The sequence below is a fragment of the Cnephaeus nilssonii genome (genome assembly GCF_951640355.1).
Source record: "Cnephaeus nilssonii genome assembly, chromosome: 8".
Taxonomy (NCBI): Eukaryota; Metazoa; Chordata; class Mammalia; order Chiroptera; family Vespertilionidae; genus Cnephaeus; species Cnephaeus nilssonii.
The window spans coordinates 23,667,950-23,681,285 of NC_137079.1; the positions used below are offsets into that span (position 1 = coordinate 23,667,950).

Genomic DNA, 13,336 nt, shown 5'->3' on the forward strand with positions numbered 1-13,336 from the left:
ACTGAATAATCCTATATAATAAAAGGGTAATATGCAAATTGACCCTAACGGCGGAACGACCAGTCGCTATGACATGCACTGACCACCAGGGGGCAGACACTCAATCCAGGAGCTGCCACCTGTTGGTCAGTGCACTCCCACAGGGGGAGCTCTGCTCAGCCACAAGCCTGGCTGATGGCTATGAGCGCAGCGGCGTGGCGGGAGCCTCTCCCACCTCCTCAGCAGTGCTAAGGATGTCTGACTGCGGCTTAGGCCCGCTCCCTGGGGGAAGTCCCCTGACGGCTCCTGGGCTGGCGGAGGGATGTCTGACTGCCAGCGTAGGCCTGATCCCCCAGGGAGCGGGCCTAAGCCGGCAGGTGGACATCCCCAGAGGGGTCCCGGACTGCAAAGAGGGCACAGGCCGGGCTGAGGGACCCCTCAAGTGCACGAATTTTTGTGCACCAGGCCTCTAGTAAATAAATATATAGTGTTCACTTCAACTCCATTTTAAGGCTGATGCCTTTGACTAATTGGCTAAGAACATACATATATACAATATATTTCAACTTTGGGCAAACTGGAACTCAGAGACATGAACCTGAAAAACCCCTCAAACCTGCCTAAATGCTAATGTGTATCCTATTAAGTCTCCTCGGGTCAGACCATGAACAGAAAGGGTGGCATAGTGCCAGAATCACACTTGTTTCCGTTCAGAAGCCCTTTATTCAAACCTGGGAGTAGGGGTTGGGAGGGCAAGGGCAAGCATCTGTTTAAGGAGGGAGGGGTCTTCAAAGGGAAGGGGTCAATACTTTACAGCTGTTGTGTAGGGCAGAATGGCATTATCACTACTTGTATTTACTTTTTTCCTGTATTAAAAAAGATAATCATAGGAGAAGGGCGTCCTTTATGTATTAGGCATTCCCTGGGCAGTAGGCACTGATTGAGCATCAGCTGTGTTTTGGGCACTTGGTTTTTGCTGTGGAGTAAAAAGAAGACAGTGTGAGACCCTCGCAGTCCTCAGAGTCTGGAGGGAGCTAGCTGCCTTCTATTTCCCAGGCTTGTTGGCTTCCCAAGATGTTTTAGCAGCAAATAGATAATTATCACAGCAAATAGGTGGTTTAGCAAGGGAAGGTGTGAGGGAGGAAGGTGTAAAGTCAAATGTTAAAAATTAGAATGTAAAAAACCTACCTCCCCAAACAACAACAACAAAAACACAAAGCCTTTTGAGCTTGACAATTGTCATATCTTTAGGATGGTTCATATATTTGCCTATGTCTGTTATATGAGAGAGGAGTGATGTCATTTATTTCACCTCCTTCTGTAAATAGATTTTATCTAGCACATTGTGGGCTTCCTCAAGAGAAATGTAAAATCCCAAATTGATGTGGAAGTGAGACCTGCCACCTCTCTCAAGTATGTATCCCTACAAGGGACACACATAAGAGGCTATTTAAAGCATTTTCTGAAATGTAAGTCTGTGGTGTGGTAGAACACTTTATTAGATATTTCAAGACACTGCTCCTGCTCTGAGCCTCCATGTTCTTTTTTTTAAAAACAACAACAGCTTTATTGAGATACTAGAGGCCCGGTGCACAAAATTCGTGCACAAGCAGGGTCCCTAGGCCTGGCTGGCGATCAGGGCGGATCGGGGGGCTTACGGCTGCCAGCTAGGGCCTTACTTCCCTGGCTGCCAGCTGCTGGCTGGGGCCTTTGGTCATTCTGCGCTGCCCCCTGATAGTCAGTGCATGTCATACGAGCGATCAAATTCCTGGTCTCCCGGTCGAACTCCCGAGGGGACACTTTGCATATTAGCCTTTTATATATGTAGATTATTTACATGCCATACAGTTTACCCATTTAAAGGATGTACAGTTCAATGGTTTTTAGTATATGAACAGAATTGTGCAACTGTTGCCTCAGTATAATGTTTAGAATATTTATCACCCCATCCCCACCCCATTCTACCCTCCAGTACTAGGCAACTGACAGTCTGCTTTGTGTCTCAATAGATTTGCTTGTTCTGGACATTTCATATAAACATGTACTCTTTTGTGACTAACTCTGTTTACTCACATAATGCTCTCAAGGCTCATTCATGTTTTAGCATGTATTAGTACTTTATTCCTTTTTATTGTCAATTAATTCTCCACTATATGGCTATACCACATTTTGTTTACCCAAAATGTTCAGTTGATGGACATTTGGGTTATTTCCACTTTGGGGCTATTATGAATAGTACTGCTGTGAATATTTGTGTTCAGGTTTTTGTGTGGATAAATGTTTTCATTTCTCTTGGGCTTATACCTAGTAGTGGAATTGCTGGGTCATAAGGTAACTATTTCTAATATTTTGAGGAACTGTCAAACTTATGAAGTTACTGTACCATTTTACATTCCTACCAATAGTGTATGAGGGCTTCAATTTCTCCATGTCTTTGATAACACCTGTTGCTATCTGTCTGATTGTAGCTTTATTATTAGGTGTGGAGTGGTATCTTGTAGTTTTGATTTGGAATTTTCCTAATGGCTAATGATGTTGAGCATCTTTTCATGTACTTGTTGGCTGTTCGCATATCTTTTTAGCAAAATGTTCATTCAGATTCTTTGCCTACTTTTTAGTTGGGTGGTTTATCTCTTTATATTGAATTGTAAGTACTTTATGTATTCTAGATACAAATCTTTTATTAGATATATGATTGTCAATGTTTTATATTCTGTGGGTTGTCTTCACTTTTTTGAGGTTATCATTTGAAGTTTTTTACATTTTTAATTTTGATAAAGTTCATATTATATATTGCTGTCATATCTAAGAAGACTTTGCCTAACCAATGGTCTTGGAAGAAGTAGAGGTGGAGCACGTTGGGATTGGAAATAGGGACCCTATGGTGAAATAGAGATAAGAGAAATGGGTAGAATGGGATTAAGTTTTGAGTAGAAAAGACTTTTCTCCTACTAAGAAAGATTCTGGGCCTCTGAATATCAGTTTTATGTGTCTTTATATGTTTAAAATGAATAATGATTCATACTTGAACATACTGTTCTTTCCTTTGCTTTTTCCCTACACCATGTCTTTGAGATCCTCCTGTATTAGCATGTACAGGTTTACTTCATTGTTAACACCCATATAGTATTCCAGTGTAATGTTGCACCTTAAAACATCTATCAGTCTCCTATGATACTTTTTAATAGCACAAAAAAGTGAATATTTTTTAATATCACACTTAGGTAAACATCCTCATCCTTGTACATGTATGTGTTTAGCCCTCTTTATGTGCACATTTAAAATAAATTCCATAACAATATTGCCTGAAAGATTCCCATGATTCTCTTTACCATGAAATGTATGAGAGTGCCTACTGGCCCTCTTGCTTAGCAGCTGTTACTGAGTATCATTGATATTTTAATTTTACAAATCTGATAGGTTAAAAATGGTATCCTGTTTATTAATTGTATATGAATTTAAAGTGAGTATATTTTTAAAATTTGCTTTGGCCATTGTTTTAAAAAATTGCTTGTTTGTATACCCTTTATCGTATGGAATTTATTAATTTTAGTTTAATGGAAGGCACCAGGAGTATTATTTTACACTAGAGGCCCAGTGCACAAAATTTGTGCACGGGGTGTGTGTGTCCCTCAGCCCACCCTGCACCTTCTCCAATCTGGGATCCCTCTCACAATCCAGGACTGCTAGTTCCCAACTGCTCACCTGCCTGCCTGCCTACCAGTCTGATCACCCCCTAACCACTCCCCTCCCGGCCTGATCGACGCCTAACTGCTCCCCTGCTGGCCTGATTGCCCCTAACTGCTCTCCCCTGCCAGCCTGCTTGCTCCTAACTGCCCTCCCCTGCCGGCCTGGTTGCCCTTAACTCCCCTCCCCTGCTGGCCTGATTGCCCCTAACTCCCCTCTTCTGCTGGCCTAGTCACCCCTAACTGCCCTCCCCTGAAGGCCTGATCACCCCCAACTGTCCTCCCTTTAAGGCCTGGCCCCTCCCAGCAACCCTCCCCTGCCGGCCATCTTGTGACGGCCATCTTGTGTCCACATGGGGGTGGCCATCTTGTGTGTTGGAGTGATGGTCAATTTGCATATTCCCTCTTTATTATATAGGATGGGAAGTGGTGAGGAGGATTGCTCTGGTTGCTCCCTCCCTCCAATTTGTAAAGTCCTTAAGAACTGAAATTCTTCCTGTGTGTTCTCTAATTCTGACTGCATGAGTTTTTGTTTGTAAAAGGCTCAGTCACCATGCCTACACAGTAGTCAGTGCTCAACTTCCTCCCTTTTCTTCCTTCACATTGTTTTTTCACTTTATGCCAGATTTTGTGGGAGGCAACTTATTGTCTAGTGATGATGACTCCGGTGTTTCCTGCACATCTGGTATGTGAGCCTGTCTAACAGGGCTTCACAATGCCTGACCTTGGAATGGGGCCATCCCAAGGCCAGGGTCACTGGGCAGGCTAGCAATTTGGTTCCCCCTTGTTTTAAATATCCAGTAGTTATTAGAGGAGAAGAGCTTCGTGTAAATAAAGAGTGGATAACGTTCTGCAGACTTAGGCCAAATGTTGGCTGCCTTCTGACCTTATGACTTCACTCTGCACAGCAAACCTGAGCCACCCTTCAGAAAAGGAAGTTATTTTCTGAAGCTTGTTCTTGGGGTTGATTCTTTTCCAGGGTAGCCTGCCCAAGTCACTTCCTACCACACCCAGTGTGCTGACCAGACCATATCCCGCTGCAGCTTTCACTTGATATTTAGTGTCCCTGTCGTCCACCCTTTAGTGCAGTCTTAATGTCAACATGTATGAAGTAAGGTGACTGAATTTTGTTTAAACAAACCTATTTGAACTCGTGTTTTAGTGAGTGTTCCCTCTCAAGAATTTAGTCCACACTTAAAATTGCTTAAAACAGCACTTGTAACACATTCCTTTTGAGTGTTCTCAGAGGTGACAAGTTTCATTCTTTGATGTTGAGATTTCTCCCCTCCCCCTCCTCCAGTAGGTTAAGAGTTTTTAAATCCCAGTGTAGCGATTGGGGGCAGGGATTGAAGTTATAACTATACAGTAATGAGAGGGGTCCTTTTGAGGTCCCTAAACACAGTGGCTCCTAAATGGTAAGCTGTGGATTTTCTCCCCCAGACAATGCTCTCACATGATTTTTCATTGAGTTTCAGAGTCTTCATGGACCCTCTGAAAATTTATCTAAGAACCTTTTTGAATTATTGTAAAAGACATTCATTTTCATGCATTGGTTCTGAGATTTTGTTTTAAGACTTTTGCCTTAGAGTCAGACCTTGTATCTTAGACTTGGATGCGAGATACTATTTGTGGATTTTGAAGTTAGAAAAAGGCCAGGGTGTGTATCTGTGCCATACAGGAAGCCTGTTTAAATTTTGGCAGCTTTCTCACTTTACATATCAAGTATTAGAAACCCATAAAGGGGACCATCTGTAGCTAAAGGACAGGAAGTGATAGATCTAAAAGGAGCTTGCAGACAATGCTTCACCAAAAAGTTAAAACCTGAGGGGGAAAAGTCAAGCATACTTGAAAATAATGCCAAATCTGAAGTAATACACATTGTTTTCCAAGTGGTTGTGGTTTTCTTTCTTCTAAAATGAGATTTACATGTGAAAGCAGCTAGTCAGTTGGTTCTCAGTATATGTCAGCTAAATACATTTCTGAGTTTCAAATATATTTTGTGATAATGGCATTTCCCCTCTTCTAAGGCTTTTAAGGGTTTTTATAAGCTTGTATTTTAACGCAGTATATTTTCATTATACTGGAGTGCAAACCCAAATGTCTAGCTGTTACTTTAATCTTTAAACTTGTGGCATTTCATGCCTTTTCTTTTAAAAATATTATAAAGGGCGAGGGAAACATTTCTTTTTACAGAATAGTCTACATCCTGAATGAACATCTGCTGTTTGAGAGCATCCATGGACGATTCATACAACCTTGTAGATTTATGGGAGTCTGACTATGGGAAGGAAGTTTCATTAATAGCAGCAAACGTGGCAGAAGTGGAAATGGTGGTCTATTTTTAAATTTCCTCTGTGTTTGCTTTGAATTCATCTACTGATCTAATCCCTGTCTGTGTTCACTAAGCCACCAGGCAGTGAGGTACTTGTTAGACTCATCAAACTCATTTCCGGGAGAGAGCTCTTCAGTTCCCTGGAGGAAGATTTTAAGGAATCCAGGATCTATTAAAAATGGAAGGATGAAGGGAAGTAGGTTAGTTATACAACAGTGCTTTCAGATTAGAAACAGGGACTGAGAGCTATGGCTAGACCTCTTCACTGATGGAAGTTCGGGAACTGGAGCCTACTGAAAAAAAGGGTGTTTTACTTCTTAGTTAAAGTTACCTGTGGTGTGATGCTTGAGGTTTAGGTTCTGTCTTAAGGCAGCACTTAGGGATGTGGGGTCAACTGGTGTTGGACACATACTGTTTAGAGCATAAATAAAAAAATCTTATGTGAGTTATGTGATTAATTAGTTTTCTTGGTTGATGTTCTCGTGATTCCCAAAACAGGTTTAAGTCAATGAGCAATCTTCTCCCTCCCCACCAGTACTTTCTGCTGGTGACTGAAGATATAGACCAAGGTGGGGTCTGCAGTGCCGAGGTGTAGGACTGACTGGCAGGTTTACTTACCTGGCACCTGGCTTGAGCTAGCCAAGACATGCCAGGCAGGGTGGTGTCTTCTTGGTGGAGCTCCTTTCCCTCCTGCTCAGTGTGGGGGGCTGAATTCAGATGAGGGTGTTGTTTTTCCTTCCCCATGCCACCCTGGTAGGTGGCATGCTTTCTGATACAATAGGTAAAAACCTTTATTTCCTAGAGCTACAGGAGGAAGCCACTGCCAATCTCAGTCATAAAAAAGTCATGCAAAAAGGTGTGTGAGTACTTTCCAAAACTTTTTCAGTGATGCTCAGGTTTTTGATCCAGGATTAGGATTAGGATTAGGATTAGGATTTGGATCTGAGTTTCCTTTAAAGTCATGAGATACTGTGATAATAACCAGTTTATTCAGTTTTTGCTGCTATTCTATCATTATTTCAGATATTTAAGTCAGGAAAGCACGATTTTAGTTTGTGCTTTAAAGAAATACCTTCATTACAACTTCCTAATTAAAGCAATTCTCCTACTAAGACCCCAATTAAAAAGAATCTTTATTTTTTACAAGTGATTTGAGAGAATTCCTGACCCTACTCAGCGCTTCCAAAGAAAAACTGACGTTATTATTTTATGACTTGTCGTCTTAGCGAAATAAGGGCTATATGTTTTTAAAGCCATTTCTGTGTCTGCTCTTTCAAATTTTTTTTTTTATTTGGTTCTTTTAGGTTTTCAGTCTAAAGAGAAGTTATTCTGAGCTGCCTGAATTAACTTTGAAACAGTTGAATTATTTAAATTCCATTTTGGGGAAGAGGGAGTACTCGTCTTTAACATGCAAAAATTAAAATCTGCTTGCTTTGTGAAATTCGGAACCTGAAACTGTTAGGCAGTGCCTGGGAATTGTCAGTGCCAGATCCCCTGCACCTGAGCTGTCAGCATCTAAAATTTCTTCCAGATCAGTCATTTTAACCTACAGAATTTTAACATCAATCAGTATGCTTTGCAGTGCACCATGATCTACTAGCCTTTTCCTAAGGCGCTCTGTTTGGTATAATTATTATTTGTATAACTTGGGTAATACACAACTTGGGATGGGAAAATTCACTTTTGGGTGCAGTACCGGCTCTTCCTTTTGTGGTTGTGCTGCCATAGAGATGCTTAACAGAAGCAAAGAGGAAAGAGCCTATTTGTCTATGTGGATTCAGCAAGTAGAGAATATTTACCAATGCCAAAAAGATCATTCTTTAATAGATGGCTTTTGTGTTTTGTTTTAGACTCACAAGAAGTTGATGTACAGCTGATAGCAGAAGTGGTTGCAAAATGTTCGTCTGAGACTCATTCTAGACCCACAGAAAATGAGGTTTCACAGCAGGCTATTGAATCTTACTCAGTTAGGGATTTCAAAGAAGAACCTGAACATGATATTAGCAAAATTTCAGTGGTGAGGCCATTTTCAATAGCAACCAAGAAGTCCACGGATAACTCAGAGGCAGCTCTTGGAACAGAAGCAGCATATGGCTGTGTAACGGCCATCTCAGGCGAGGCTCTGCCCTCCAGCCCGCCAGAAGCCATCCAGGACAAGGTGATGACAGAAAGCACCATGGGGGTTACACTGGAGGCTTCCACAGAAGCTGACCTGAAGAGTGGCCACTCCTGTCCGGAGCCAGTGCCCAGCAGAAGCAAGCTAAGAAAGCCCAAACCCATCTCTCTGAGGAAGAAAACAGTTGGCGAGTTCTCAGAAACGTCCATGGAGGGCATGCCTCTCCCCCAGGCATCCTATCCTGATGAAATGGATGGGAACACAAGTCCTTTGCTAGGAGATGCCAGGACTCAGAAATCTGCCCCTGACGCCAGGGAAACAAGCAGCACTCCCAGTAGTGACACCAATGATTCCGGGGTTGAGCTGCTGGAGGAGTCAAGGAGCTCACCTCTGAAGCTCGAGTTTGACTTCATAGAAGATGTGGAAAATGTAGAGTCTAGGAAAGGCCTTCCAAGAAAACTTGGCAGGAAACTGGGTAACAAACTGCCTCCAAAGGTACAGAAAGATGGCATCAGTAAGCCAGTAGGCACCAAAGGTTCAGAACCGCCCCCGGACCAAGCCACAGATGATGCGTCTCTCTCCCAAGCGTCTTCTAAGCAGAATCCCAGTTTCAGTCCCCTGGGTGGCCAGTCCACACTGCAGGACTCCCCACCCCTCTCCTCTAAGGGATCCTACCACTTTGATGAATCCACGGATCCCTTTAAACCAACTACAGCTTTAACAAATGGTGACTGTTCTGCTGGTAATCATGTTAATGAAACCTTAGAATCACCCAAGAAGGCAAAGTCGCGTTTAATAACGTGAGTGATGAGGGGTGTGGGTGTTGTGTTCTGTGTACACTCTGAAAGTTGGGCAGCCGGCTGCTGTGGGTTTTGGTGATCTGGAGTTATCTTTGAGGTGCAGGTGGGCAGACACAAAGCTTACGACTTCATATTGCAATCTTCACTGTTTTAAAGCAAACTTTTGTGTGGAATCAAATACCAGAGGTTTCCTTTTGATGTCTGCCTGGTTTATGAATCCTCAGCTTATTCAGCTGAGCTCTTCCCCGCCCCCCCCCCCCCCCCACACTTTTGGTACTTTTGTCCAGTTTAACAAGATAGGCAGGTAGAGATTTGATGGTTTTCAGAAATCCTATCTGGGCTGTCAGGAATCGCTTTACTACAGAATTCAAGTGATATGCTAGCCACCATCTTCAGATTCTCTGTGGATAAAACAAAAATCCCAAGCCTACAGATTACCTGTTTAGTGTCAAGAACTTGTAGAAAATGATCCAAAAGGGTGTAATGGAAGTTTTTCACTTAAAACAGAAAGCTGTGATTTTTGTTGGAAACAAACCACTGAAAGTTGGGGAGAATTCTTATGTCTTTATGGTTAGCTTGTGGTTCCATCAGCAAGGAGGTGAATTTCCAATAAGAATCAAGAATATTTTAAAGGATGACAGAAATCTGACTAGTCTTTTGTTGTGTGTTGTGACACTACCCCTACCCTATCCCTTGCCCTGGAAAATCTGGAGCCACTTTTGCAAGGTCCTTGGAGTTTTCAGAGTGATCAACTCAGGCCACAGTCCATGTCAAGTTTCAGGTTAAATTTGTTGCAGGGTCCCCTTATCACAAAATGAAGTGGTGACAGTACACCCCTTTGTGACCCCGTGGCATTTTGCTAAACATTGAATATAAGAGAGACCAATGACATAGAGGATGAAGTATGAAAAGGGAAGTTGAAAAGAAATATCATATTTTAAATTGTCACCATAGATCATTAGGGAAATAATTTTTAGTATTACTATGACTTCAAGAAAAATGCTAGATGGTGTGATATATTATACTAAAGGGAAAGGTTTAAAGAGCAGAAAGTATCAATCCAGACCAAGAAGCTTGAGCAATGTAGGAATCAGTTCTTCAGCAAATTCAGAATATCTAGGGGAATAAGATGTCAGTAATTGTTGATCTGTTCTCTGATTATACACTGAGTGGCCAGATTATTATGATCTCTGAACGCATAATAATCTGGCCACTCAGTGTGTGTATATATATATATTTGAGGCCCAGTGCATGAATTCATGCATGAGTGGGGTCCAGCCAGCCTGGCCAGCGGGAGGGGACATGGGTGGTTGGCCGGCCTGCCTGCTGGTCAAACTCCTGGTCGAGGGGACAATTTGCATATTAGCCTTTTATTATATAGGATATACACTGAGTGGTCAGATTATTATGTGTTCAGAGATCATAATAATCCAGCCACTCAGTGTATATGGTATATGAGCCGTTAAATAGTTGCTGAAAAAGATGATTGATCAGGTGTCCTCAAAGTGCTCTTCTGTGGCTAAGGTTAGTTACTGTTGCCGAGACAGTGCTTGGGGTATGCGTTGGCCAGGTCATTGCCTTGGTGCTTCCTGATATGGGGTATCCTATATATGGGGTGTTTCTACCTAGCAAGGTTGATAAGTCATTTCTTTTGGGAGCCTTCCTTCCGACACATGTTGAAGGCATGTAGCCATTGCATTCACGTTAGATGAGATTAAATCTAGATCAAAGGGAGGGAAATTGATCCTACACCTTATTTTCCATAGCAAGAAGCACCCTCTCCTGAGTCCTACCACCCTCACCTGGTAGCATTGTCCTCCTATTCTGTTTTTGGTGAATGGACTTCTTGATCTAATAATATACTTTACAGATTTTTTAAAAATTCTATGCAATCAAAACTCTTGCCTCCGAGAAGGGTGCTTGACCTCTGTGTAACTGGGATTTTGTTTAGCAAAACCCTTCATTGGTAGGAAAGACTGAAAATATACATGTGGTGGTAGAATCTAGTGGAGAGTTAGAAGTTCGGTTAGCAGGGTACTTGTGTGACTTTTTAAAAGATGTATGTAATTGGTGTCTCAGATTCTTCTATGAAATGGAGACATCGTCCTATGATTAGGATTTTTGTGGACCAAATAAAGTATGAAAAATCATTTTAGGTGTCTTAGTGACACACACCTACAGCAGATATAAGCAGATACATCTTCAACTATACTTTTATTCACACATTGCCTTAGATGACTAGACATTTAAGAGTAAGTGTGTTCAACAGTGAAATGTTTACTTTTTCATCTGTAAGCTTGAATATGTGGCCTTTCTGAATGTTTCTATCACTCTTACTCATTAGAGATGAGGTTCCTGACCATCATTCACTCACCAGTGATAACATTCATAAATATGACATTTTAAATTTGTATCTCCCCTCATAGAAAGAACTTTGCAGCCTTTACATCTACCAGACTAGAGATAAATATTCCAGGCTTTACATGATTCTTTTCTCCATCTGTGTGTCTCTTTCCTGTTTCTAATTTTGTTGGTGCATCAGGACTACTGAACAAGTGAAATTTCTCTGTTTTCTGTTGTAAGTACCCCTACTGTGGTTTCTTTTTGTCCCTGGGACTGTTGGCAGTTCCTCTACCCTCCTCCCCAGACCATCTCTCCATAGCATGTTGGCTTCCAGTTCTGAGTTTGACCTTCTGTTTATTTTTTTGCATTTCATTTGCCACTTCATGAGTCAGCTTAGCCTTGTGATTGTCTGTACCTGAAGGAGTGGCGATCGGCCTTCCAACCTTAGGTGCGTGAGCTTGCGCTCTCTGCCTTGGCACGCCTTGTGTGGTGCTTTGATACTGAATGCTGGCTTGGCCCCAGAGATCATCTGGCAGGGTTTTCAGGCACTGCTCTGCTATTTCATGTCGGAAATTATTGGCTTTCTTGATAGGATAAGGCTACTGGGTTGGAGCAGGGGATGAAATGGAGACGTCATACTATGATTGGGATTCTTGTGGACCGACTTGAGTTTGGTGGCAAGGGGTGGCGCTCAAGCATTAGGAAAGAAAATCACGAGCCAGACAGTGGTTGTGCACATTTTGGTAACATATGTGCTTGCCTTTGTTTGTTTGTTTGTTTCCCCACACAAGAAAAAAAAGTTATTTAAACCTATGCTGAACAGTTTTTTTTGTCAGAGTGGCATTGCTGGAAATTTTAAGTTCATCCAAACAAAAGAATTTGAACTAGTCTTTGGGTAGTAAATTATGCGCTAGTTTAAATAACTGTTGATTTGAGTTTTCCCTGGTTCCAGCCATAACGTTCTTTCCATCTTACTACTTAATAGGAATGGTAATAGTTTACACAGATATTTTCCTTTTTATACTTTCTGTTAACCCCAGTTCTACTCTGTTAGCACACATGACCGGAGTTGTTTCATTAGACTTCTTATGGCTTTTAGTGCAATAAAGAATTTTTAAAGAATCTAGTCCAGCGTGGTAATTTTTCTAATGAATGCCTAAGCCCAAGTGAGTGAGGATCAGATGAACGGAATGTCTCTGCTAAGGCTGCTCTCTCAAAGGCCGTGTGGTATGTAATGAAAAACTGCCAAAGCTCATGAGGAGGTCTTTTCAGAGAATGGATTGACTGTAGTTCTTTGCTTGCCCCGTCTCTCAAGAGAAGATTCAGAGATGTAAAAGCTGCTCCCATCTCTGACGTGTAGATGTACGACTTGTGTGGTGCTGTATGCCTTGGCTTTTATCTGCATACACTGCTCTCTCTGCTCCATCTCATAGCTCGGAAGTTGTCAGTGAGATTCCCAACCAGCCTGGTTAATTTGTTTTTTCTTTCAGGAGTGGCTGCAAGGTGAAGAAATATGAAACGCAGTCTCTTGCTTTGGATGGGTGTTCACAGGTAAGTCTGTCTATCACCAGAACATCTCTTAGACCAGTGGTCCCCAAACTACGAATGCATCCCTCCACCCCCAGGGTGGGGCATGGTGGTTAATGGAGACTTCCCACTGGGTATTGGAATATTCGTCTTTAAGAGAACCAACATCCTAAACTAATCTGAAAAGTCCTCTCAGGACAAGAAAACCCTTTCACAATTCCCCTTTTCCCATTATTTTAAGGTTCCCTCTAACCCATTTCAAATCTTACCACTGGGTGTGAAATCTCTGGGGCACCAAGCAAAGGGGAGATTGAAATATTGATGTAGGTTTTAAGGAGGTGATTGACTCCAGTGAGCGGATAATGTATTTTTAAAGTCAGATGATTTTCCAGCTCATCACTTTCAACCAAATAGGAGAACCTGAGTTGATGGAAGTGAAGTATACTGGGAAGTGCAGGTTCAGAGAGGAAAAGGAATGATGTACATTTCTGACTATTAAAGAGGTTGTTCATGTCCAATTTTAAATACATTGTAGGATATCAAATCATTAGAA

At 42.0% G+C, this 13,336-nt stretch overlaps 1 protein-coding gene across 6 annotated transcripts in view; it reads left to right on the forward strand.

Annotated features, from left to right (window-relative positions):
* Positions 1-13,336, forward strand: part of TACC1 (transforming acidic coiled-coil containing protein 1) — a 100,431-nt gene that overhangs the window by 61,335 nt on the left and 25,760 nt on the right. For 4 of the 6 annotated variants that reach the window (XM_079778571.1, XM_079778573.1, XM_079778570.1 and 1 more), the window contains 2 exons: positions 7,848-8,913; positions 12,747-12,807. In XM_079778571.1, the coding sequence (XP_079634697.1) occupies positions 7,848-8,913; positions 12,747-12,807 (1,127 nt within the window). The remainder of the gene's footprint in view (positions 1-7,847; positions 8,914-12,746; positions 12,808-13,336) is intronic. The other 2 variants (XM_079778574.1, XM_079778575.1) reach the window with 1 other exon arrangement.